The following is a 25268-nucleotide window of genomic DNA, read 5'->3' on the forward strand; positions in this document are numbered from 1 at the left end:
CACAATAACAGTTAGCACAGTAACAGTTAAAACTCTGTCAAAGACTGAAATTTGCGAATATTAAACTTCCCTTTTACCCAATGGGGAGGTGGTTCCACCAACTCACAGCTGTAGCACACAGATGGAATAAGGGAGAAGCCTGTACTTCCCATGTTTCCTTTCCTTTTCTTTCTTCTATTTCTTTAAATGGTTATTCCATAAACGGAGGACCTGGGTTTCTAGGCCTATCTGTCCATTAATCCATTAAGAATGAAATCAGTGAGTTTGACTCTCATTAGTCTTACATAACTAAAATATGACATACAATTCTGCAGACACATGAAATCTGACAAAGTTCTGAAATGCCTGAGAATTAGAAGACAAATATAAACCAGTAAGTATAACACAAACAAAAGTTGCTATCCGCAAATGTGATCTGAGGTCTCTTTTGGTTGAAGACTTATGAAATCTTACTTAACATCTGAAATAATCAGACTGCAATATTTGGCAGCTTATACAGTCACAGCCCCATACTTTATTAAAGAGAACACTCCTATAGTCCCAGCTACTTGGGAGGCTGAGGCGGGAGAATTGCTTGAACCCAGGAGGCGGAGGTTGCGGTGAGCTGAGATCGTGCCATTGCACTCCAGCCTGGGTAACAAGAGCGAAACTCCGTCTCAAAAAAAAAAAAAAAAAAAAGAGAACACTACAGGTATTAACATTAAGAAATGAAAATCCAAATCTCTTAATTTAAACATTTTCCATTCCAGAGAGTCAAGACATTTCAAAGAGGTATATTTCTAAAACTGAAAAGAGGTACTACGATTTTCTAACAATTGGTCTGGCATGCTGATTAGCAGTACTTAAAATTTCACTTAAAAATAGCTGGTTAAACACATTTTAGCAGTTCTATTAAATATATTTAACAGAGTTCTAAATTATTCCAGTCTATGGGCAAGAACTAGAACTTGAAATGCAAATGAAAAATCTTTAGAAAATATCTAAGTCCATAAGTGAGTGAATTGTGTTTTTAATGATGCCTCAGTAACGAATTAAATCATAGACAGTATTATGAAACACTGTATAGATGACAGAACCCCTCCCCACCCCAAGCTGGAACAATTATGGGTACTGAAAAGTTCTTCCCAAACTAGTGAAATGAGATAAACTACAATGTTCTGGTTCAAATTCGACTTTGAAACTATATATTCTTATTAACCCTACTTAGAGTTTGTAATAAGAATATTTAAAAATTATTATGTGGTTTTTCTCTATAGTCCACAAAGTATGAAATGATTCATAATAAAAAGCACTTAATAAAGAGAAAAAAACAAAAAGCATACTCATTTAAAGAAGCAAGAGTTTGGACATCCTAACCCAATAGCACATAAACACACTTACATTCTAATTTAACAGATAAATGAACCATTAAGGAACTAAGTCACAGAGATGGACTGTACCTTACAAACATGTACTTGGGAATTCTTAATATACATTTTAAATGAAAGTCTATTTGAGATATACTTCCAAGAATGTGGGAATGTGAAAGTCATGTTAGTGTTCTTATCATCAGTTGAATCTATATTATTTCTGCCACTTAAAAATGAAGTCTGAAAAGGCTGAGTTTATTGGCTTCCTTCATATTAATAAAGTAAAGTGACACAGTATTCAATTCATTTTAAAAAAGAAGAATGGGGGAAGGGACCCACTGCCTTGATTCCCCCTTTTTAAAGGAAGGCTTTAACAATCCCCAATTGTGAATAAGAATAAGCAGATATTCTAGAGTAGAGAAAGACTCTATGAGTACCCATCACTAGAGGGCAGCAGTAGAGTGAGGTACGGAGAGCAAGCCCTTCTCAGAGCCCTCGCCAGTTTCCTGGGAAACAATGACATGGTGCTGCTTACCAGCAGAGGCTCATAAAAACCTCACAAAAGTACTTTAGTTACTTCCATCTAATGTTCCACATTATGCATTGTTTATCCTATATCTCCTGTTCATGGAATCTGAGTTTAGTGTCTCCTGTGTTTCTCTGATATCAAAGAACTACAGGAGACATGAACTCAGATTTCATCAATATCTGAAAACTCAAAACGCAGCAATGCAATTAAGAGACAATGTTCAGTTTAAAGTTTTAACACAAACATTTGGGGATAAAGTTCTCACTAAAAATTATTTTGAAAAATACTTTTATTATTTGAATAATATTTTAGTGACTATGATTATATTATAACACATAATTTTGATTAATCATCATCTTCCACTTCATTCTGCTTACCCTATTTACGCCGTTTGACTATTCAATGAGAAGATCTAAGTAAATATTTTAAACTTAAAAAAATCAGTCTTGTAAAATGCATATGGTATTTTATTCTAAACAGTAAGTTATTCATACTACATAGAATAAAAGTAAAATGAATCAAATAAAAACTAAAACAAGAGGACCTGTCCACCAAGTAGAAGGGTAGGGACAGGGCAGTACTCGGGTGCTTCTGGTGATGACCTACACATAGAACTTCCAAAGAGACAGATTCAGGGGTGCGTGATGGGGAACATGTAATTCTCAGGATTATGATGGCTTGCAAAAATTATGATATAAAATGAGGAAATCAATAATTGAAAAACCTACATAAAAAATACCAATCATTTAAAAAAAAATCTGATGTGTGTGTGTTGTGTATTTTTTACTTCTGATCACTTACCTATACGGAGACTGAACTGAGGTTGCTACAGTTGGCATGGCAGTTGCTGTAAGCATTTTTGTTGCTCTGGTCACAGCATGTGTTAGAGTGGGGCCACCAAGTGCTGAACTGGCTGCCTAAAAAATACCAAACAGTCATTCTCTATCAGGGTTTCTCAACCTGGCTCTAGTGACTTTATGGACAGGACAATTCGCTATTGCAGAGGGCTGTCCTGGGCATTCATTGTAGGAAGTTTAATATGATTCCTGGCCTCTACCTACTTAGGGACCAGTAGGATGCTTCTAGTTGTGACAACCAAAAACGTCTCCAGATATTACCAAATGACCCCCAGAGGTAAAATAAGCCCCAGCTGAGAACTAGTGACCTACATATGATAATACTTACATGGGATATCATATAGGAGTATTTGAATACCTGAATTTTTTTATGATGACATATTTGGATAGAAGTCACAATTAGTAAAATACTGTACATATTCTAGCACATAGTTATCAACAGAAAGTTTAACTTATTGGAATTTGGAGGCAGCAGCATTTTATGTTTTTGAATATTTTTTGATTAGATATAGAACTTAAACAAGCATATCAACTGAATACGACTATTTAATGCTGTAACCATCATGCTAGAAATAAAAGAGATACATGTGAGATAGCATTACACAGCAGGCTTCTAATGGACGAAGACAACCAATACCACCTACTACTAACTGTCCTGCTGTGTTTTAATAACATTTATGGTATAACTAGATGAAACATGGGGAAAAATAAGAAAAGAAGCAGTGCTTGTATAAAATTCCTAGACAAAAACAGAAAAAAAAGAAAAAGATTCTATTAGAAATATGGAATGTATAAACGACCTATTTTCTGAAGACAGTACCTATACTCCAAAAGGGGAGGAAGGTGGATAGAGTGGGGAAGACAGGTGATGAGAGGGAGAAAGATTTCCTATAAAGTACACTTAGATACTGGGCAAACATCTGTCCCCTATGCCAACATATGGTACTATTGATAAATTCTTCAATAGGATCCAGTCACAAACATCAGCGTTACAGATTATCTAAAAAATATAAAATTAGGAAAAGGAAAAAAAGCATTTACTTCAAAGAGAGGTTAAATAAGATTTGCTACTCACTTCTAATCTTGTGTAGCAATCAGCAATAAATTTCTTATGTAAAGATACTGAATCCTGAAAGAGTATATAGAAATTACAATTAGTCCTTGACATTTAATTGTAATCATAATTCAGGACAAAATATCAAAATAAAGAAGCCAATTTTTGGTCATGTCAAGGATTATTGCTTATCACTAAAATATATACATGACTTTCTGCTTTTTGTGTATGAGTAACTTCTCTCCTTAAATACCTACCTTCTTTAATCTAGGATTTAGATTAATATAACTATAGTTTATGATTAGCTGAATAGCTTCATTAGCAATTTCTTCATCAGGTGATTCCATGGCTATTTTCCAAATGAAATCCATTCCTATCAATTCCAGCTTTTCTACATACTGCTCAAAAGAAAAAAAATTAAATTATAAAGCATATCCAGATCACGAAATTACAAAATCACAGACAATTATTTTGTTACACCATGAGTCCACACCTCTTCAGTTCAATATGAATTAAGGCTGCAAAACCTCAAATATATATGAAAACAATATTATACTGATATGGAACTTTAAAAAGCACCCAACCACAGAAGCACTGGGCAAATTCCATGGGTACCAGGATAGGTATGGCGATATCTCTTTAGACATTCCTAGACTCAAACTGGACATACAGTTTGACAGGCTACTGAAGAAGAAATAGAGCAGGAATGAGATGGGCACCATTTTCATGAGTTTTTCTTCAAAAGGAAACACACTCAAGCCTGAAGTGGTCACTAACTCTTGGGGCTCAATCTGGTCTTTCTAAAGCTCAGTAAGAAACAGCATTCTTACCACCCAGGAAGCCATGTCCTGAATGAAAAGGACTTGGGAAAAAAAGTTAATTTTTGCACCCCTTTTTTAAAAGGGCATATATAAACATAAATATAAGCTGTAGATCCTAGTTTTCTTGCTTCACTGTCTATTCCTAAATTTTTCTCCCCAAATCCCTGCCATTGTGATCCTAGAATGGAGACGGTGCTTGCTTTTTAGGTACATGTGAATTGCTGGATCTGAGGAGTTGGAAGCTTAGGTGAACTATCCCTGCTCTGCATTCATGTAGCCAAAGGAGGCCACTGGCTGTCCCTAGATCAGCCAGAAACAGAGGGATGTGAAGAGAGAGTGGTGTCCTCCGGGGTACCTGGTGAGGCATGGTAGTGCAGGAAGGAGCCTCCCTTACACTCTAGGAGAAGCTCTGTTATCAACGTAGTAGCTGGCAGTCAAGGAGATGCCATTCTTAAAAAAAAAATCCATGTTATATCTCAAATATAACACTTTTTTTTGCTGAATATCAAGTTATACTAGATTATCCAAACTATCTAGATTTGAGAATAATGTACTTACCAACTGAGCTCCTTGTCTTTTCAATCGATGATCACAAAGATTCACATTTTCAAAAAAAGTCTTAAATAAGTTAAAACCTGTAATTATAGAATGTCAAATAAATTCATGTACTCTAGGTAACATAATCAATGAAAAGATTCAAAGTGGTTCAAGAACTAAACCCATAAAACTCTTGGCAATGGTTTCTTAGATATGGTACCAAAAGCAGAAGCAACAGAAGGAAATGTAAGTAAAACAAACAAGAAAGCGAAAAGACAACTCACATAATGGAAGAAAATACCTGCAAATCAAGTATCTGATAAGGAGCTAGTATCCAGAATATATAAAGAACTCTTACAACTCATCAATAAAAAGACAACCCAATTTTAAAATAGGCAAAACATTTTAAGATCTCTCTAAAGAATACACACAAATGGCCAATAAGCACATATAAATAGATGCTTAATATAATTAGTCACCAGAGAAATACAAATTAAAACTATTACATTTGGCCGGGCATGGTAATCTCAGCACATTGGGAAGCTGAGGCAGGTGGATCACCTGAGGTCAGGATCACCTGAGGTCAGGCCAGGTTGGTCTTGAACTAAAACTACAAAAAAAATACAGAAATCTATCAGAAATAAAAATTAACTGGGCATGGTGGCATGTGCCTATAATCCCAGCTGCTCAGAAGCTGGGGCAGGTGAATCATGTGAACCCGAGAGGTGGAGGCTGTAGTGAGCCAAGATCGTGCCACTGCACTCCAGCCTGGGTGACAGAGCTGTCTCAAAACAAATGAACAAACAAACAAAGAAAAAACTACCCATGAAATTTTGATACCATTTTATAACCATTTAGGATGTCAAAAATAAAAAAAGGCAGATAATAAGTATTGGTAAGAATGTGAAGACATTGGAACCCTCATATATTACTGGTAGGATTACAAGATAATGTGGCACTTTGCAAAACAGGCAGTTCCTCAAAGGTTAATTATATGTCACAATCTGACTTCTAGATATACATCCAAGAGAAATGCACTCATAACTACAGAAAAACTTGTACATGAATGTTTATAGCAGTATTAACCATAACATCCAAAAAGTGGCAACCATCAAAATGTCCATCACCTCATGAATGGATAAATAAAATATGGTATACCCACATAGTGGATTATTATAAAGCCATAAAATGGAACAAAGTACTGATACATGCTACAACCTGGGCGAACTGTGAAAACATTATGCCTTAACATTATGAAATAAGCCAGAGACAAAAGATAACATTGTATGATTCCACTCATATCAAATGTCCAGATTAGGCTAATCCATAAAGACAGAAAATAGATTAGAGGCTGGATAAAGGGAGGAATGGAAAGTGATTATTAATGGGTATAGGGCTTATTTTTGGGGTGATGAAAATACTCTGGGATTGGAACAGAGTGAAGGTCACATAATTTTGTGAATATACTAAAAGCCATCAATTGCACACTTTAAAAAGTAAGTTTTATGGTATGTAAATTATATCTCAATTTAAGAATTCAATGAAAAGAAACACCTGAGAGAAGGATTTCCATACTTTAATAGTTAATTTAATTTAATAATATTAACTATAAATAGTTAATATTATTCTGAATCTTTTAAAAAGACAATTTGATCTAGCAGGCCATATGATTTAAACACTAATTATAAGATTCCATTCATGTAAAAAGGAATTTGAGTACTAAATATGTCTTTATATGCACAAGAAAAATTCTAGATATTCCTAACTGTTTAGTTGCTTCTGAGAAGGAGGATTACAGGTAAAGGAAAGAATAACACTTCTTACTTAAAAGTACTGAAAAAAAATGAAAGTTTTTCCTACCATTCATAGTGATTTCATATGACTCCAATTTAAGAATTTTCTCCTTGAAGAGCTGCTGCTGAACATCACTCTCAAGATCATGCTGCCCTTTTGTAAACCATTCAAAACACATCTGTGGAATAAGACAGTATTACTCTATAACTAAGATCTATTGCAGGCAAATACATATTCCAAACTGGAAAAGTAAAGATAAATTAATACTTCAATTGTTTATATTGTCAAAATACCACTCAAAGCTAAAATGCTTGGAATTCTGAAATTAAATGAAGCAGTTACTAGCAATCTTTTCTCTAGATAATGAAAATATCTACTCATATTTTTCACTGGATTTTGTACTTGGGTTTTTCCATCAACATTTACTGCCTGCTTGCGCCAGGCACTATGATGGGCACTGTCATATAGGAACCCTTTTGACAAGTCTGTAAAATAGTTAATATTATTATGTCAAATAAGATGAGGAAAATGAAATTCACTGTTAGAAAATGTCAAGGCAGGTGTTTTGTTCCTGATTTAATCTATCTTTGGCTGTTTAATTATAGTTTTAAAAAATTTGTCCAGGGACCAATTCTTCTTTACTGTTTTTGGGGTGCAACATCATTATAGGAACTCAAAGTTTTCTGTTGGTAACTTAAAATTAGTTTCATGTGGAGGGGAAAAGAACTTAAAATAGATCTAGAATTCTTTATCTATACTTATTTGGTTAAATTTGGTATTTTATCGAGAATGGTATCAAAATTACCAAAGAACTCGCACATTTATTTTTATCATGAATATATACCATATAAAACATTTTTTCAGCACTTCTAGTTCTTGGCCCATACTATTTATGCGTATATAAACTGAATATAAAGTATTTAGAAGATGTGAGACACACAGAAAAAGTGAACTATGTAATATATCTGCTTCCTTTATCCACAATACCATCTTCTTACCTCTCTATCTAATTCACAAACATCCTGGCCAGTCACAAGACACTCCCAGATCTCCCTGGCACGATTCCAACCCAGATACAGAGTAGCTTCTTGCAAGAAAAACGCCAGAAATTTTAGGTGTGCCTCTAAATACTGCAAAAAGAAATAATGCTACTTAGTTAACTCCAGGCATTCATTCCTAAAAGCAACATTAAAACAAAACTAAACTTTAAATTTTAACAACAGTTTTACTTAATCTTTTTTCATATAATTTAGGGTAAAGTAAATATTAAAAATAAAAATCTGTTTACAAGTTGGTGGTATAACATAATAGAAGCTATCTCAAGTCTATTAGAAATCTGGTTGATTTTGGGTGTCAATAAAATGTAATTTCAGCAATCTCAAAGTAAAATACTATAAACTCACAACTGACGAGTTAAGATTTTTTTCCTAATTTTTAAAAAAACAGTAATATTACTGATCAATTGATTTGAAAAACAAAACCCATTATCCACAGAATTAACAGTTATTATTTCAGATCAAAGACAAAAAAAAGATGTTTATTCCTCCATCATATGAAAGATAACCCACAAACATCAAGATACAAAACTGTTCCATCACTACAAAGATAACCTCATACTACCTCTTTATAGTTACAGCTAACAAAAATTCTTTTTATAGTACAAGTATAAAAAGGTCAAATGAATGCTGTAAATCATGAAGCAAAAACACAAGGCCTGATACCTCCCGGTAAGTGTACCGGCCATCCACTAGTGTCGAGCCACTTAAGCCTCCCGGCCCGGCCACAGCAGCTGCAAGCCGATGACAAGCGATCAAACTTCCAGTTACCAATTTCACTATTTCAAAATTTTTCTTCAAGTCTTGAATGATGCTCTTAGCAAAAACAAAACAAAAAAAGTGGTAGTGAGAACTTGCAATTATTCTGTTGGTTTAATACTGCTATTTAAGGATGTAATCCTAGGTGAGACAAAGCAAACATAAGAATTTCCTCATTCAATATTTCCTGCATACAAGTAAATAAAATCAATCTGTACATTTACTAGAAAATAAACTTCTTTACTAACATTTTCCATCTAAAAAATATTCCTTTTATTAAAAAAAAAAAGTCTTTAAAAATAACTATTTCACTTCCTGTCTACTTTTCTGGATCATTCTTCCCAAGTCTATATACTGAGGAAATTCTAGTACTGTAAGCAAACTAATCCTTTTGTCTTACAAAACAAGCTTTAAAATCTTTTCAAACCAATTTTTAAAATACCATTCTAACTTTTAAAAACTGGCTTAATTACAAGCCTGTAATCCCAGCACTTTGGGAGGCCGAGGTGGGTGGATCACGAGGTCAAGAGATCGAGACCATCCTGGTCAACATGGTGAAACCCCGTTTCTACTAAAAATACAAAAAATTAGTTGGGCATAGTGGCGCGTGCCTGTAATCCCAGCTACTCAGGAGGCTGAGTCAGGAGAATTGCCTGAACCCAGGAGGTGGAGGCTGCGGTGAGCCGAGATCGCACCATTGCACTCCAGCCTGGGTAACAAGAGCAAAACTCCGTCTCAAAAAAAAAAAAAAAAAAAAAGGCTTAATTATTTCGAAATTAAGCAAATAAAAAGGAAATGAGTTAAGGAGAGATATATATAAAAAGTTCCACAGAAATGAAAGCAGAGTGATGCTTACACTCAAGATTATTAAATGATATAAGTGAATTACATTAATAACCAAAAAAATAGTGACTATAAACTCAGTAATTTTAGTCATGTTTTGTTATTATATAAGGTTATACAAGTAACTGTATAATAATAAAAAATAGTTATACCCTTACCTTGTCTTGCTTTTGATAGGTTTGTTTTATGAATGAGCGAGTAATTTCATGGAGCTGACGCAAAGCTGGTACCACCCATACAAACTGGGGATTATTAAGCTGAGATGACTAGAGTTAAAAAGAAGTTATATTGATTAAATTTAGAATAAACAGCAGATTCATTTATTAGCTATAAAAAATTTCCAAGTCAACCAGGTTTACTGTCACACATTTTATTTCACGCTTTACATTGACCATTTATAGCTTATCTCCATGCACTCATAAATCAATCTTCAACTTCTTATTCTGCATGCAATTTCCTAAGACCAAGAACTGCAAACAGGAGTGGATGTGAAGTGACAGTAAATGTACAGGGGTACATCAGCAAAAAACAGACAACAAGGAATTAGCAACTTCAGAGGATAGATTAAGTAGCACAGGCTGCTAAGTCATGTTGACACAAAATAAATTGATGGCCAAAGCTTAACTTGGATAATACTGAACTGGATGGTGGAGTAAGAATATTGCTTTCTATAATTATATGATTAAGATACCAACGATATGATCCAGACACTGATAGTGGTCTAAATACTATAGAAAATATTCGTAATCTGTATTTCCTAGTTAAAACACTTTCATAAGAGGTAATTCTACTTTTATTAATTATTACAGACACTTTACACTTATACTGTACATTTTTCAAACATTTTCAAATATATTATTTCTGAAACTGCTACATGACAATCCAGATCTTCATAGTACAATCTAAAAAGCCTACTGTTCATGTAATACTCTTTATAAAGAGAATTGCTTTTTAATAAATAGCATCTTTCGAAACATGAAATTTCAAAATTTGGTAAAAATTTCAGTTTAAACATGACTACTAAATCTCTAACCAAATAGCTGAGTAAAAACTTAAGTCCTCAGCATTCTTCAGAGGCTAAAATTTTTGTTTTAAAGCCTCCTTGTTCTATCGAGCCTTAGTGTAAGATGAAGACCCTTGTGGAGGGGAAATATACTTTTGGTGTCTTTGTAGAAAAACGTCTCACTACTGAATATGTAAATGTGAGCAAGTTATTGCTACACAATACTTTCTTCCTTGCCTCATAGAGATCAGCCAATCATCAATCAGCAAATACCATATTTCCTAGATTCTAAGACACAGACTTCATATATTTTAACATTTCTGAAATTGACACTTAAAACAATTATGTCAAAAGAAACTCACTAGCCACTAGGCACAGAAGTAAGTTTTTATATAGCTGTGCTTACCTGAGTATGTGCAAACTTAGCTGTACACAAAAGGTATTTGTTCATCTACTTGTCGTTTTAGTTGTTACCTGGTATAGGTAGTACCAAACAAGAATGGCTTTCTCACTTAAATTTGGATCACTAATTTGTCACTTAGATAATATGAAAAAGATTACACCCTAATGCAGCACTGACTAACCAGTTGTGTGCATCAACACAATTAAAATAAAAGAAAATGGTCAGTGGTCTCACACTAAAGCATTTTCCAAAGCCAGGGGAAGTAGAGATGACAGACTCATACTCTTTGAAGGGCTATACCACTTAGCAATAAATGTCTCTCTGTCCTAATTTGCACTTTATTTCGAGAGAAGGTGTTTAACTTGTAACAGTGTACACAACTCAATTATGAAAAAAAGCAGCTTGAGTTTTACAAAAGAGAACAAGCACACAAAACTCCATATTCATCAACATGCCTCAAAATTATACAGCCAATCTTAAAAGATTTCAGAGACATTCAAAGCATTACTATATACAATGCAAAGCAGTGTGCTCCTATGAAGCTGTTCATAATTGTTCAAAAAAAGGCTTAGACTCAACCTCTGATTAAGAATCTAAACCAGTGGTCCGTAACTGCAAAATGAACAGTTTCTTTTCTCTTCTTTGCAAATTTATTAAGTCTGAGATGCAGGCTGCAATCACTGGCATCTTAGAATCACAGAAATAAGGTATATATATAAAAGGCCAACTACTTGTGAGATTAGCCAGAATATTTCTGGCTACACCGTAAAAGTTGCAAAATGACAATAATAGAAACTGTAAGGTTTATATCCAAACAGATACCTTCCCCAAGGGATTACAAAATTGGGACATAAATATGAACTCTTCAGCAATAAGCAAATATATTAAAAAGTATCATCATGGCCAATTACGTCAATTATAATGACAATATTTTTATTTAATATTGAAAATTATCCTTTGAAGTTAACTCATTATACAATAAAATTCAAAGAAAAAGTCTATAAAATTAGAATGTAAGAATTATTTCTGATATAGCCTTTTTAAAGTTTAGCAAACAGGAAAGATGTTATTTATTTCAACTTATCTATGACATGGTGCCAAGTTACAAGAAAAATTTAAATTACTCTTTTCCAATTATAAAAGGGGCAAAAGATTGTAGTGAACAATTAAAATGAAGATATCTGATAATGTCATGGAGTGGAGGTTTCATAAGTAGGAGCTAATGGGATATCTAAATTGGACTCAATATTAGATGAAGCCTTAGAGGTCGATTGGTTTAGCCTGCAAACCTATGCCTAAATTCTCTTTATTCATTTTTTATAAAGAGACTGACTTATAGTATTTCCAATGATGAGGAACTCACAACCTCAGAAGGAACTGAGTTCTGTTTTCAGACTGTTCTCACATGAAGTTCACTGACATTGAAACATGCTTCTGCATAACTTCTTAGGAGACAGAAAAAGTAAGTTGAATGAAACTTCTCTGTAACAATGCTCTACATATTTGAAGAAAGCTTTCATATTTTCTTGAGTTCTCTCTTCTCAAAGTTGAACATTCCCACTTTCTCATCTGTCTTGCTTTTCCAGATCTATCCTTTTACCTAGGACCATGGCAAAATTTTTTGATTGGGAGGACGATTTCTAAAAGTATTTTCTCCTGTACTAACCACAACACGTGAAAGTATCTGTACTGAGGACATCTTGCTACTTTTACTTTCTGTTAGGTGTTTTGGCAGTAGAGACGACTCAGCTATATCTATGTGAGGCTTTTGGTGTCCTCATAGGGTGAAGGGGATGAGGTAAGAGGAAGGGAACCAACATTTGCTAAAAGCCTGTCAGGCATTATAGTGGTGGCCTGAAGATAAACTACTTAAGGAATATGCAGATAAAACTAACTGAGGAAAAATGAGTTTTTTTGGGTTTAGTAATTTTTTTTTTTTTTTGGATGAGTACATTTAAACTTTTTAATTGAAGAAAAACAGAAGTGAAATAAGAGGGAAAGGACTGGGGTAGACAGTGGAAGGTATAGAAGCAGCAAAGGAAAGAGGACCAGGGGAGCCGAGGGTACCCTGCAGAATCTACAGAAATAAAGTTAGGAAATCAAGGTCAGAATTTCTGAACACAATAGTGGAACTTGGGAATTTTAAGAGTGTCAAAAGCAGGGGGAGGGGGAATCAGTTGGGGGAATAGAGGTAGCTGAGGGCGGGAAGGGAGTTAAGAAGTGGGTGATCTTGTCTTACCCTTTGCTTAGTTTCTGTGTAGCCTGGCAGGGAGACATAATCCCCAGTCAGCCCACCTTGCTGCCTGGCAGGAAAGGGCATAGCATAGAAAAACACCTTTAGTGGAAGTAAATAATTCACCCCCCTGCCTGGAGCCATATCCAGGGGGTTTTGATCTTCCTACTGCCCCCCTTCAGCAATGTGTACTTTGTGAAAGTCCATGAAAGCACTTAGTAAATAAACTGAAAAGTGCTACATAAAAGGCAAGTTATTATTGTTTGGAATGAAATAATGGTACACAAGAATTTCTTTATTGGGAGCAGTGGGGAAATAAAAAAGAAAGAATATTTAAGTCTCACAAATAACTCCAAAAATTCTTTTACTTTTTGAGTTTTGTTATAAAACAACAGACATGAATGAAGTGACTGCAAAGAGAAGCAATAAAGATGCAGTGATGCAACTGACTAAAAAAGCTAAGAAATGCTTAGCCGTAACAAGGAAGGAATAATGGTCAGGAGGGATATTCTGGTTTCAAACATCGTTTCCCTGGAGGGAGGGAAAAGTCCATCCAGCTTTGACCTTTTATATACAAAGAAATGGCTCTACTGCTGAGAAGAAAAGACCATTTTTCTACAGATACCCTTTTCCTATTCCTATTACTATTAAAGGTTACAAATGTCTTCAGTAACTCTAAATGAATTTTAATCATAAGGAGAGACTGCTAAATTATCTGTATCACTGAGCTAAGGAAACTAGAAAAATTCAAACTGTATTTGAGTGAAAAGAAAGTAGTGTTGTTGAGTTAAAAGAAAAATTCCTCATAACCTGAGAATTACCAGCTCTGGTTTGCAAATACCTTTTAAAATCTCTAAAGCTGGGTTACATGTAGAAAATTCACTTGGTCACATTTCAGTGTCAGAAATATAAAACATAAAGTTCACCAATGCCCCCAACTAAACTTTATGATCAAACACAACATAAGAAATAAAAGCCTAAGAGTCTCTTAATATACCAATGAAAGTTAGTGGTATCCAAGTTCCTTTAAAGAAATACTTAACAAAAGCCAAGAAGTATGTTTTACCAGTGAAATTACTAAGCCACTAGCTATTCTACCAAAAACTTCCCTTATGTGAATAGTAAAATGAAAATCAGAAAGTGAAAGCCTTCCCAGTGCTAGGTTTTCGGTTTGGTCTGGGCACTCTGAGGGCCCAGGTGAGAGGACAATGCTGCTCCAATTGGGGCTGCTGTAACAACAGATGCACAATCCAATGAGCTGGCCACTGTGATCAGCCCTCTCAGAGGAAAGGCTTGAGGCTTAAGGACTGGAACAATAGGAGAGCTGCAATCATTACTGCTCAATGTGCTAACCACCACCTCCAAGGACAGTCCACAAGTTCACAGTAACCTAGAGCCCCAGTCCTTCTTGTAGAAGTCACTATCCAACCCTGCCTTCTAAAATCAAGCCCCAGCAACAGGTACTCACTGAATGACTTTGCCTACAGAATTACTCTAGGAACATGTCTAAATGAAGAACCCGAAACACTACTAAGTGCCATCGATGACTGAACCTCCTTCTTTTCTCTCTCTCATTCTATGAATGTTCCTCCATTTCTCCCTTATGGGAGAAAAAAAGTATATTTATTTAGAATCCATTGTACTTATTATGCATACCTTAGATTTAATTTCAAAAAGAAAAACTAAGTTGAAAATCTTTTAATTTTATGACAATTATATAATAAAATTACTCTTTGAATGTGACCCTAGATTTTTTCCCATTAAGAGTCAGTAACTACCCAAGCTTTAAATAATAAAGCATAGGTCATAAATATTTAGACATCGAGCTTGAATATGAACATTACTCTAAGTAACACTAAAACACACTATTATTTTAAAACTGTGATGCAATTTATTAAAAGAAATTATTAAACTAGTATACCTTTTGGTTGGTTCCATCTGCAAATTCTTACCTTCAATCCATCCTTCTTGTTTTTTTCCAAACCTGACCATTCTCCAGGCTGAAAATTCATTTTAAGAGAAATATAAGTGACTTTGTAAAAGCAATACTAATTTCCCAATCTTGGACTTTAAGGTAAGAGCTTCTAGACAGGGCATTTAGTTTAATTTATATAATGGAAGGAAAATTATTTGGCTCTAATTACTCAGGGAATACTGTTGGTCTAACAACAAAATCAGATCAAAGCTGAAACCAACCCTCTTAATATCTTCTATGCACTTGATGATGTAGCTCCTCTTGATTGCTTCTTTCACTGCATACGCATCACTAAGGATTGTCAGGTGCTCCTCCAGGGCCTGCTGAATAAGGCTACTGGGCAGGGTTGGAAGGTGAGCCAGTTCCCAGAGTACGTCTAATACCTACAATAATATCACATATGATCAACCAGCCAATATGCAAACAGCTGCTTTGAGCATTTGTAGCTAGAAAAATCCATTTGATTCTCCTGCCTTTCCAGAAGTGGTCTCAAAGCGAGCTTCCCGGCCTATTCGTCCAATCAGGCTCAATAGCTTCTGTCTTACTCTATCACTCTCAGTCTCCCAGCTCTGTAGAATGGAAAAGACACAGGAATTGCTTCATGATCAAACTGGCAAAATATGCAAAAACTTTAAAGCTGAGCTAAAAACAGTAACAATGTAAGAAAAGTACATTTAAACACTGCTAATTGGGGAGTGGGGAGGAAGGGTTCCAGGACTTCAAAAGAACTTATTTTAAGAAAATTTAAAAGTAAGCAAGTCTGACTGAACACATACCTTCTGAATGAGAACAAACAAATGATTAAGTTGATCTGAATTAAATTTCACAGCCGCTGCAGCAATAATAGTATGAATGTTCTCAATCACAGTAGATGATTGTCCTGACTGGAAAAGGAAACATTGGAAAAAAGTTAAGTCGTGGAACGTGGAACAACCTAAGTCTTCCCCCTGGTAATTTACAGAAGCATAAGCAAAAATATAACAAAGATAAGCTGACTGTAGTCTAATCAGCATCCACCTGCATGACAATACTGGCAATACTATATGAAGCAATCATTATTAATTGTTATCAGCTGGCCTTATTTAAATTCCTATTAGCATTAATTCTTTAAATGATCAATGTAAAACAAAAACAAAAAACAAAAAGCAAAACCACGAGAATCAAGTTCTCAATTGGACATATTTCAGAAGAGAACAAAATATTTTCAAATGCTAAAAGATTTAAACTGATTGAATTATAAAACAAATGTGCCCACTTTGGGCATTTTATAAATGATCCTGAAGGTTCCAGTTGAGCATATTACCTGCCTTATTTTTCATTTTACTCATAGATATTTTGTGATTTCAATTAATGCTTATTTATCTCATGGGCAATAAGTCTTTGCTGCAGAACTATAGACTCTGTTGTCAACCTTAAGGTTAAAATTCACTTTATAACCTCAATTGTGTCACTGTCATGCCTCACTGTTCATCATGTGAGAGACTTGAAAGGCAAGAGGACATTTTTAGATTCAATTCCTTAAGAATTTTCTCAGTATCTACTAGGTACGTAGAGTCATTGATTGAATGTGGTAGGAATATACAATATATAAATCATGGTCTCTAATCTTCAACCTTATGTGGATTCAAAATTTATACTTGCAAAACAGAATTATATGAGTGTGTTCCACCAAGGTCAAGACATAGGAAGTAATATCTTGGGTCCTGGGACTGTTTTCTTTCACTCCTGCACCTGACTTTTTGTAGTCTGCTCTGTAATGCTGAGCTGGGAGCCTGCCAACTACATTTCCCAACTCCTCTGCCAGCTATCTTCCTGTTACATTCTGCCAATGAGAGGAAGTGCTGGGAGGTGAGCAGCAGGATGAAGGATGAAGTATGTGTGGCTTAGGCTCAGAGTGGATGCAGATGCTGGTTGTGGCAGCAAGGGACTCTGGAAATCCTGGTGCCAGGAACACCGCTTTGACAGTTCCAGCACTTAAAGTAAAAGCACCTCCAAGAGCAGCTTATTTTCCTTGAACTTAATATCCCTTCTTTATTTTTGTTTCTCTAACATTCTCTTTTTTTTGCTCCTCTACCTTACCTAGCAACACCTTTGTAAACAATCCCTTGTAGTCAATTCCCTCTGTTTGATATACCTAGCATAGTTTCTGCTTCCTGACTAGATTCTAACTGATACAGTGACTAACTTAATATAGTCAAAGTGTGCTCCAGGTTTTTCTCTGGCTTACCAACTAGATGTAGAATAATACCATTAATGAAATAGACTGGAGAATGATTAGGTTGGGAAATAATGAATTTGAGATGCCAATGCATTACACATGTGAACGTGTGTTACGTATTTAGATATATTGCACTGGAGCTCCAAGAAGAGATCTAAATTAGAGATATAATTCATAGAGTCAACAGCATACAAATAAAGTCAAAGTCATAGGAGTTCCTGCAACTGACTTATGAAAGCTAATGTAGTGAGAAAGGGACTAAGATCTAAGTCATGAAAAAACAAAGTCAAAGTAGAAGAGAGTAAGTTAGCAAAGGGGACACAGGAAGGAATGCCAGGAAAGTTAGGAAAACCAGCAAAATGGACTACGACCAAAGTGAAGAAAAAAGAAACTGAAGACTGTGTTGGATTCTGTCATACCTCTTGACAGTCCTAGTAAGATGAAATCTACAAACTTATCTATCATCCTTATTTAATAGGGACTAAATGGGAAAAAAAATTAATGAAAATTAATAAACAACATAATCAAAAGAACACTAGATTGATAAACAAAGACACACACCTATTCCTAGCTCTGCTACTAACTGCTATATAACCTTTTCATTTTTTAATTTAAAAAACGAGAAGACCAGACTAGATCAGCAGTTTGAAACTTCTTGTGGTGAGTGGAATCGTTTTCAAATATAGAATCTTAATAAAAACCTGAAACTGTAAAGTGGATTAGGTACAGCTGCTTTGTTTAAAGCAAGATAAAGGTTCTGTTTCCCTGCTCATTCACCACACCCCTCCCTCTTCTGTAGTCCAAAACCATTAAGAAAAGGCAAAAATAATTCTGATCGACCTACCTGTATCTTCCAAATTTTAGTGAGCTCATCTAATGATAATTTACTGCCCAAGAGTTCAATAATTCCCTTTATACGGTCACAGTATTGTGCTTGGTCTATGTTGCCTAATTGAGGAAACATAAGAGAGAAAGTCAGATACAGTGAACAATGACTCTGTAAATAGAATTATATTAATTCAAAACAACAGTAACTTGCTATAAGATCATTTAAAAGGTAATACAGTCAAATCAACAATTTTGCATACTTTTTAATGCAAAGATATATTACTTACATTACATTAGGTAATTTTTATTTTTTTGAAAGCAACTTACCTTCCAGTGCAATTGACAGAACTGAGTTTTCAACTAGCCAATCTAATAATCTGTCTGTATCTATAGCATTCTTCACAGATTTGGATAAAGTGCTATCTTCTATTAGTTTGGTTACCTAAAAAGACAAGATTATTGTGACTGAATCTAACATACATTATCAAATATTCATATATACATAATTTTTACAATGTTACAATGTGCTTTGATAATTAGCCAAAATGTATCAAAGGCCAGTTAGAAGTTACCATTTGTGATGTTCCTTTAAAAAGAACATGGAGGGCCAGGGCACAGTGGCTCATGCCTGTAATCCCAGCACTTCAGGAAGCCACAGTGGGTGGACCACTTGAGGTCAGGAGTTTGAGACCAGCCTGGCCAACATAGAGAAACCCTGGAGTTTGAGACCAGCCTGGCCAACATAGAGAAACCCCGTCTCTATAAAAATACAAAAAATTAGCTGAGCAGGGTGGTGGGCACCTATAATCCCAGCTACTCGGGAGGCTAAGGCAGGAGAACTGCTTGAACCTGGGAGGTAGAGGATGCAGTGAGCAGGGATTGTGCCACTGTACTCCAGCCCAGACGACAGAGTAAGACTCCATCTCAAAAAAAAAGAACATGGAGTCATTCTTACAGCTCTCATTCCCTAGACCACTGCTAATTACTCAGGGATGAACATTTAACCCAAACCTCAATCAGAGCACTATGTGGAAAGTACACACAAGTGTCAAGAAGACACTTCATATACAGAAAGAGTCAGTCTCTCACTGGTGATGGGAATGGCAGGATGTGAAACATAGAATCTATTCATTGTCTTGATCTCTACCATATGAAAAATGTTGAACTGTAGGTAGAGAGGGAGCAAGGCCAGGATACGAAGAAAAGCAGGGATGAGACTTGGACAGAGTCCTGACAGTGGTTGGATCTCAAATTCTAGTTGTTCTGTTGCCCACATGTGCCTGCCCTTTCTTGGTCTGGTTATTCAATCCTTCATTTATGTGAAATAACCCAGCCTCTTTTCAATAGACTCCTCTTTTGGCCTAAAATGGTTCAAGATGAGTTTCTTTCACTGGTACCAAGAATCCTAACTATACAAAACTGAAGGAAAAATAACTGAATTTTAACTGAACTGCATTGGCTCCATGTGTCACACACCAAAACCAACTGCACTGTTTCTGTGGATATGGTAAGTTCAGGAAGCTACAGAAAATTATTTCCGTCATTTCGCTTCGACCAACACTGTTGCAGTGATTTTGTTTTTGTCTCAACCCCAGTTAGAAGATTTGGTTTAAGTAACTTATATCTGAAATAAAACAAAATGAACTGTACCCTTAAAGCAAAAGTAAATCTCAATCTGTATATTCTAAGGGATTATATTATAGGAAATTTCACAAAAACACTAAATACTGTAAATATTTCAGATGTAAATTTTGAAAGTAACATAGAAGATGTCTTTACTAACAATTATATACAAGACAACATTTTATACAAAGCATCTTTTTATATGATTATAATAAATCATTCATATTTCCCAACATTTTTATATTAACAAGCACAACTTTTGGTAGAACTAAGTATCTGTACATTAGGTCTTATAGAAACAAACGCAAAACTTACTTCTTTGAGAGAATTCATTTTAGCACTAAAATGTGGTGATTTCAGCATGCGCAGTAGAATGTCTAGTCGAAGGTCATCCACAATCGTCACCAGATCCGGTTGGAAGCGCATGCAAAGTAACTTAATGGCAGACAACAGCTCAGGGATGCTAACCAATCTCTTTTATTTAATAAAAACAAAAAAGGAACTGTAAAGACATTTTGATCTCAATTCTTATAACATACACAAGAATATAGGGTAACAACAGTCTGTCGCTATCTGATATTCTACAAGGCCATTTTACTTCATTTTGCTTAGAAACAAAAGTTGCACACGGGTGAGCAGCAAAGGAAATGGAATAGTCCTGTGAACAAATTAGGGTCAATAAAATAAATCATGTTAAATTTAAATGGCAAAATTGCTTTAAACAACTCTGGGTAAGTTTTAATACTGTATTATTTTTAAAGCTTCCTCTATGCCAATTGTGATACTATCAAAATCATGTTAGTAAAATTCTGAATGGTATCACTTACTAAGAACACTATATTAACTCTATTGACTGAGGTAACAACTATCACTGGTGCTTCAGAAACAGCACTTTTTAATTAGAAAATGTAAAGTTAATTTGATGTGAATGCATGTGACCAGAATCCAAACAGCATGGTGTGTGAACTCTGCCAAGTCCTGGCTCTGCTGTGAACTAATTGGCACTAGGGCCTATCTGGCTGGAGACAGCGTTTACCTTGTCTTTGAGGTCTTTCTCTTCTACGCTCCGTACATCCTGGATTGTGGTAAGAATGACTGGGTCTAGCATGGGCTGCAGAAATAAAATGCTACAGTTATTAAGAACTCTGGAAGCTGTCCCCAAAGTAGAGAGAGATAGTGCTTCTTCATCTACAATTTCCAAAGAAGAGGGTGCAATGAAAAGATAAAAATTTTCGTATCAGAGCAGCACTATCTAATACTGCCAAATAAACCTTTAACTGACTCTACTTAATCTGGGGTGCCTCAGGTTCTTTAATATCTTATAAAGGTGTCTTATAAAAGTATCTTATAAAGGTAATTTTGAAGAGTGACTCAAGATACACAGTCTAACTTTTAAAACACTAAGCATGAGAGTAAATTGTTTTTATAATAAATATTTTGTTTAATTTTTAAAAATGAACATAAACACAGACCATGAAAAATATGCTGTCATATGAATTACTTTTGCTTACTGATGTGAATGAGGCCTATAGATGAAATTCATACAATACACTGCTCCAGAATGGTAACACAACCACATGACTAACTCTAAAGAGCATGTGAGAATGGTAAAATATTAGCTATTAATACACCTAAATTACCACTTCCATATAAGAAAGAAAATATTTAAAACTTAGCTGATGAGGAAAGAAGATAAACAATATTTGGCTGTTAAAGCCAAGAACAGATTAGCAATGAGCTAAAATGACATCAGGCACTTATCCAGAATATCTTCATTTACACTTATGCCAATTGTACAGGAAGGAGAGAGAGCTGTTATGGTTAAGAGAATCACAATTTTCTTTTCAGCATGTGCTGTGCCCTGTTTAATCCTTACTGCAACTCTTGAGATAGCTACTACTATTATGGCTATTCTACAAATGAGAAAATTGAGGCACACAAGTTAAATAAGAGTCTTCTGAAGTCATACAAGTAGCAAGTGGTAGAGTCAACTGTTATGTAAGTAACATGTATTATGGTATGAATTTATTGCTGAATGAATTTAATTTTGGATGATTTGATATAATTAAAGATGAAGACAGAAGTTCTTGGTCGGGAATTCATATACTTCTTGTTCTTTTTAAAGTACACTCTGTTTATATATATAAAATCTACAATTTCTAAAGACCTTAACACTGGTTAGCAGCTGGGATATTTATGCTAAATTCTCTTCCACAGAGCAAGGCATGAGTAAAGAGCATGCATTTAAAACCCAATCTGACTCTCAATATTAAATTATCAAAGTTTATTATTAAAATATTAAAAAGTCCAGTCACTTTGCCTCTTTATGTCTTAGTGTTTTAGCTATGAAATTAATGACTATATTTATATGCTTAATAAACTGAAGGAGCATTAGCTGTTTCTAAAGAGTTTAATATACAGAATGAAGAAATATATAAACAACCATTCTATGTCACCTAAAACTCTTGCAGTATTACCTTGACATCTAAAGAAAACATTTAACATTTAGAAATAACAGAAATTGGCAAGGCACAGTGGCTCACGCTTGTAATCCCAGCACTTTAGGAGGCCAAGGCAGGCAGATCACGAGGTCAGGAGTTTGAGACTGGCCTGGCTAGCACAGTGAAACCCCATCTCTACTAAAAATACAAAATTTAGCTGGGCATGGTTGCTTGTGCCTGTAGTTGCAGTTACTTGGGAGGCTGAAGCAGGAGAATCGCTTGAACTGGGGAGGCAGATGTTGCAGTGAGCTGAGATTGTGCCACTGCACTCTGGCCTGGGCAACAGAGTGAGACGCTGTCTCAAAAAAAAAAAAAAAAGGAAAAAAAAAGAAAAAGAAAAAGAAACAGAAATTTCCAGAACCTGCTAAAAAAAAAAAAAATCCTATCTCCCTTATTAAAGTGGCCCTAAGTAAATATGACATTGGAAAGAAGGAACAGTACATTTAAAAACACTGCTCCGAAGGACACTAGGCTTTCAAAACCACTTATGGTGATTTTTTAAAAGCTCTAAAAAAGTTACAAGGTCCACTGACTTATTTATAAAAATAAATAAATAAATAGAAGTATTTTAATGTGACATTTTGTTCAGTAAAACTTGTTAACTGAAGTGAAAAGGAAACAAGATAGTAAAATAGGCTTTTAGTATTAGAAAACTCAACACTCCCAGCTTGACTGTTCTATGACCCGCTGACTTACAATCCTACCGAGGCAGGAAATCAGACAAGATGTGCTGTTAAGCTGATATTCAAAAGTGAGTGACTGAGCCAGTAAGTGAGCCTAGCCGATTTAATACATAAATACTAATCTGATTTAATACATAATGGCATTGAATCTTTAAATAATCCTGTGAAGCAAATAAGGATATGCTGCCTACTTTATAGATAAGAAAATGAAAAATAAATAAAAATTATATTTGATAAAATGATAAACTGAATAGGTAAACAGCCTTCTCAAATGTTAGGTCTCCTATACTTCAAATTATTCAACAATTTTTAATATCTGATGGCATTTTTATTAAAAGGATAGCTAATGTGAAAAAAGGAGATACTCTGGATTAAAGACCATTCTGAATAACCTGATAAAAGGAAGTTATTACTGTTTGCACGTCTTCAATCATATGAAGTAATGTGAAATGACTTAATCCTACCTGTACCACGGAGGAATTGAGGTACTCTGCACATACTCCTAAGGGTTGAATCAATGCTGAGACAGCCTGGCAAAAGACAGTGAAGATTAGAAATACATTTGAGAGGATTTTTTTCCTGTCAAAATTAAACAAATCCCTTTTCACATATCAGAGAAAAATTTAAATCGTGATTTGATCAAGTCATGAATAAAAGACTAGAGAAATGAAACTCCTGGATAGAAAGAACTGATATAAAGATGTCAATCCATTTAAATTATTATAGAAATTTAACATAATTTAAATCAGAATATGTCAATAAAACTTCTTTGGAAAATTAGATAAAATGACATTAAAGTTATATTGTAGAACACTAAACATTTTTTTTTAAAGGAAAGAATAGTTGAGGAGTGAAATATTCCTTAAACCAAAAACACTGAAGGCTTACTTGAAGAAAATTATAAAACTTTACTGAACTAAATTAAAGAAGTGCAAATAAATGGGGAGATATCATGTTATTAAATGGAAAAGACCCATATTGTAAAAATGTCAATTCTCCACACATTGACCTATAAATTCAATGCAATTCCAAACATGATCTCAGTGGAATTTTCTGCAAGAGAACCTGAAAGGTTGACTATATCCAGAAGATTAAAAATACAGGAACGATAAAAAAAAAATGTTAGAAAAGAATGATACTGGGCAGAAGTGGCACTACCAGTAAAGAAAACAATGTTGCAACAGTACAGAAATGAACCAAAGAATGAATGAATAAATAAATGACTGGAACAGAGGTCCAGAAACGAATGCATTGGCACATGGGCCTCTAATATATTATTAAGCCAGCAAATACAAATAATAAGGAAAAGAGAGATTACTAAATAGAGGATATAACAACAATTGGTTACCTATTTGGAAGAAAATAAAATTGAATTCACTTAGAATTTATTTATATAAAAATATTTATATAAATATAAAATATATATTTTATATTTATATAAAATATTAATATAAAAATTATTTATATAAAAATAAATTCTAAGTGAATTCAAGGACTAAGTTAAAAAAATTAAAATATGAAAGTATAAAATATATATTTTTATAAACTTCAGGTGGGAGAACATTACTTAAGCAAGTTAGAAAACTTTTAAGCCATTAAGGAAAAATTCGACTACATAAAAGATTGAAACTTCAATATAGCAAAAGCCACCATCAATAAAAATGAAAAGAAGCAAAATATTAGGAGAAAAGATATACAAACATGCAAAACAGATACAGCATTGATAAGCTTAATATAAAAATAATTCCTAAAAATAAAGCAGGTCACCCAAAAGAAACTGAAATAAACTAGGTCAATTCATAGAAGAAATACAACCAACCAATAATCATATGACAAAAATACTCAAGTTCATTAAGAAATCAGAGTATTACATATTAAATAATAACTTTTTTTGTCCATCATACTGGAAAACTGAAGATTGAAAATATTTAGCACTAATGGGACTATTATCAAATGGGTTTGTGGGAGTACAGATAGGCAAAACCTTTTTAGAAAGACATTTAGCACTGTCAATTATAATTTTAAAACAAATATATAGTTGACCCTTGAACAAACAGGCTTGAACTGCATGGGTTCACTTACATGCAGATTTTTTGAACCAAAGAAAGACTGAAAATACACTATTCCTGGGATGCAAAACCTGCATCTATGAAGGCTGACTTTTCACATACAGAAGTTCTGTGGGGCTGACTGCAGGATTTGA

At 34.5% G+C, this 25268-nt stretch overlaps 1 protein-coding gene across 2 annotated transcripts in view; it reads right to left on the reverse strand.

The window, feature by feature from the left end:
- Positions 1-25268, reverse strand: part of USP24 (ubiquitin specific peptidase 24) — a 162684-nt gene that overhangs the window by 73790 nt on the left and 63626 nt on the right. For both annotated transcript variants that reach the window (XM_012442560.3, XM_012442559.3), the window contains exons 8-24: positions 23530-23595; positions 20918-20992; positions 20197-20355; positions 18586-18700; positions 18275-18378; positions 15989-16096; positions 15686-15781; positions 15434-15595; positions 15190-15237; positions 9757-9864; positions 8663-8812; positions 7940-8071; positions 7008-7119; positions 5169-5245; positions 4047-4187; positions 3811-3864; positions 2680-2795 (exon numbers count right to left, since the gene is read on the reverse strand). In XM_012442560.3, the coding sequence (XP_012297983.3) occupies positions 2680-2795; positions 3811-3864; positions 4047-4187; positions 5169-5245; positions 7008-7119; positions 7940-8071; positions 8663-8812; positions 9757-9864; positions 15190-15237; positions 15434-15595; positions 15686-15781; positions 15989-16096; positions 18275-18378; positions 18586-18700; positions 20197-20355; positions 20918-20992; positions 23530-23595 (1823 nt within the window). The remainder of the gene's footprint in view (positions 1-2679; positions 2796-3810; positions 3865-4046; positions 4188-5168; positions 5246-7007; positions 7120-7939; positions 8072-8662; positions 8813-9756; positions 9865-15189; positions 15238-15433; positions 15596-15685; positions 15782-15988; positions 16097-18274; positions 18379-18585; positions 18701-20196; positions 20356-20917; positions 20993-23529; positions 23596-25268) is intronic.

Source organism: Aotus nancymaae, unplaced genomic scaffold (genome assembly GCF_030222135.1).
Source record: "Aotus nancymaae isolate 86718 unplaced genomic scaffold, 86718_ANA_hifiasm-v0.15.2.pri h1tg000007l, whole genome shotgun sequence".
Classification (NCBI taxonomy): Eukaryota; Metazoa; Chordata; class Mammalia; order Primates; family Aotidae; genus Aotus; species Aotus nancymaae.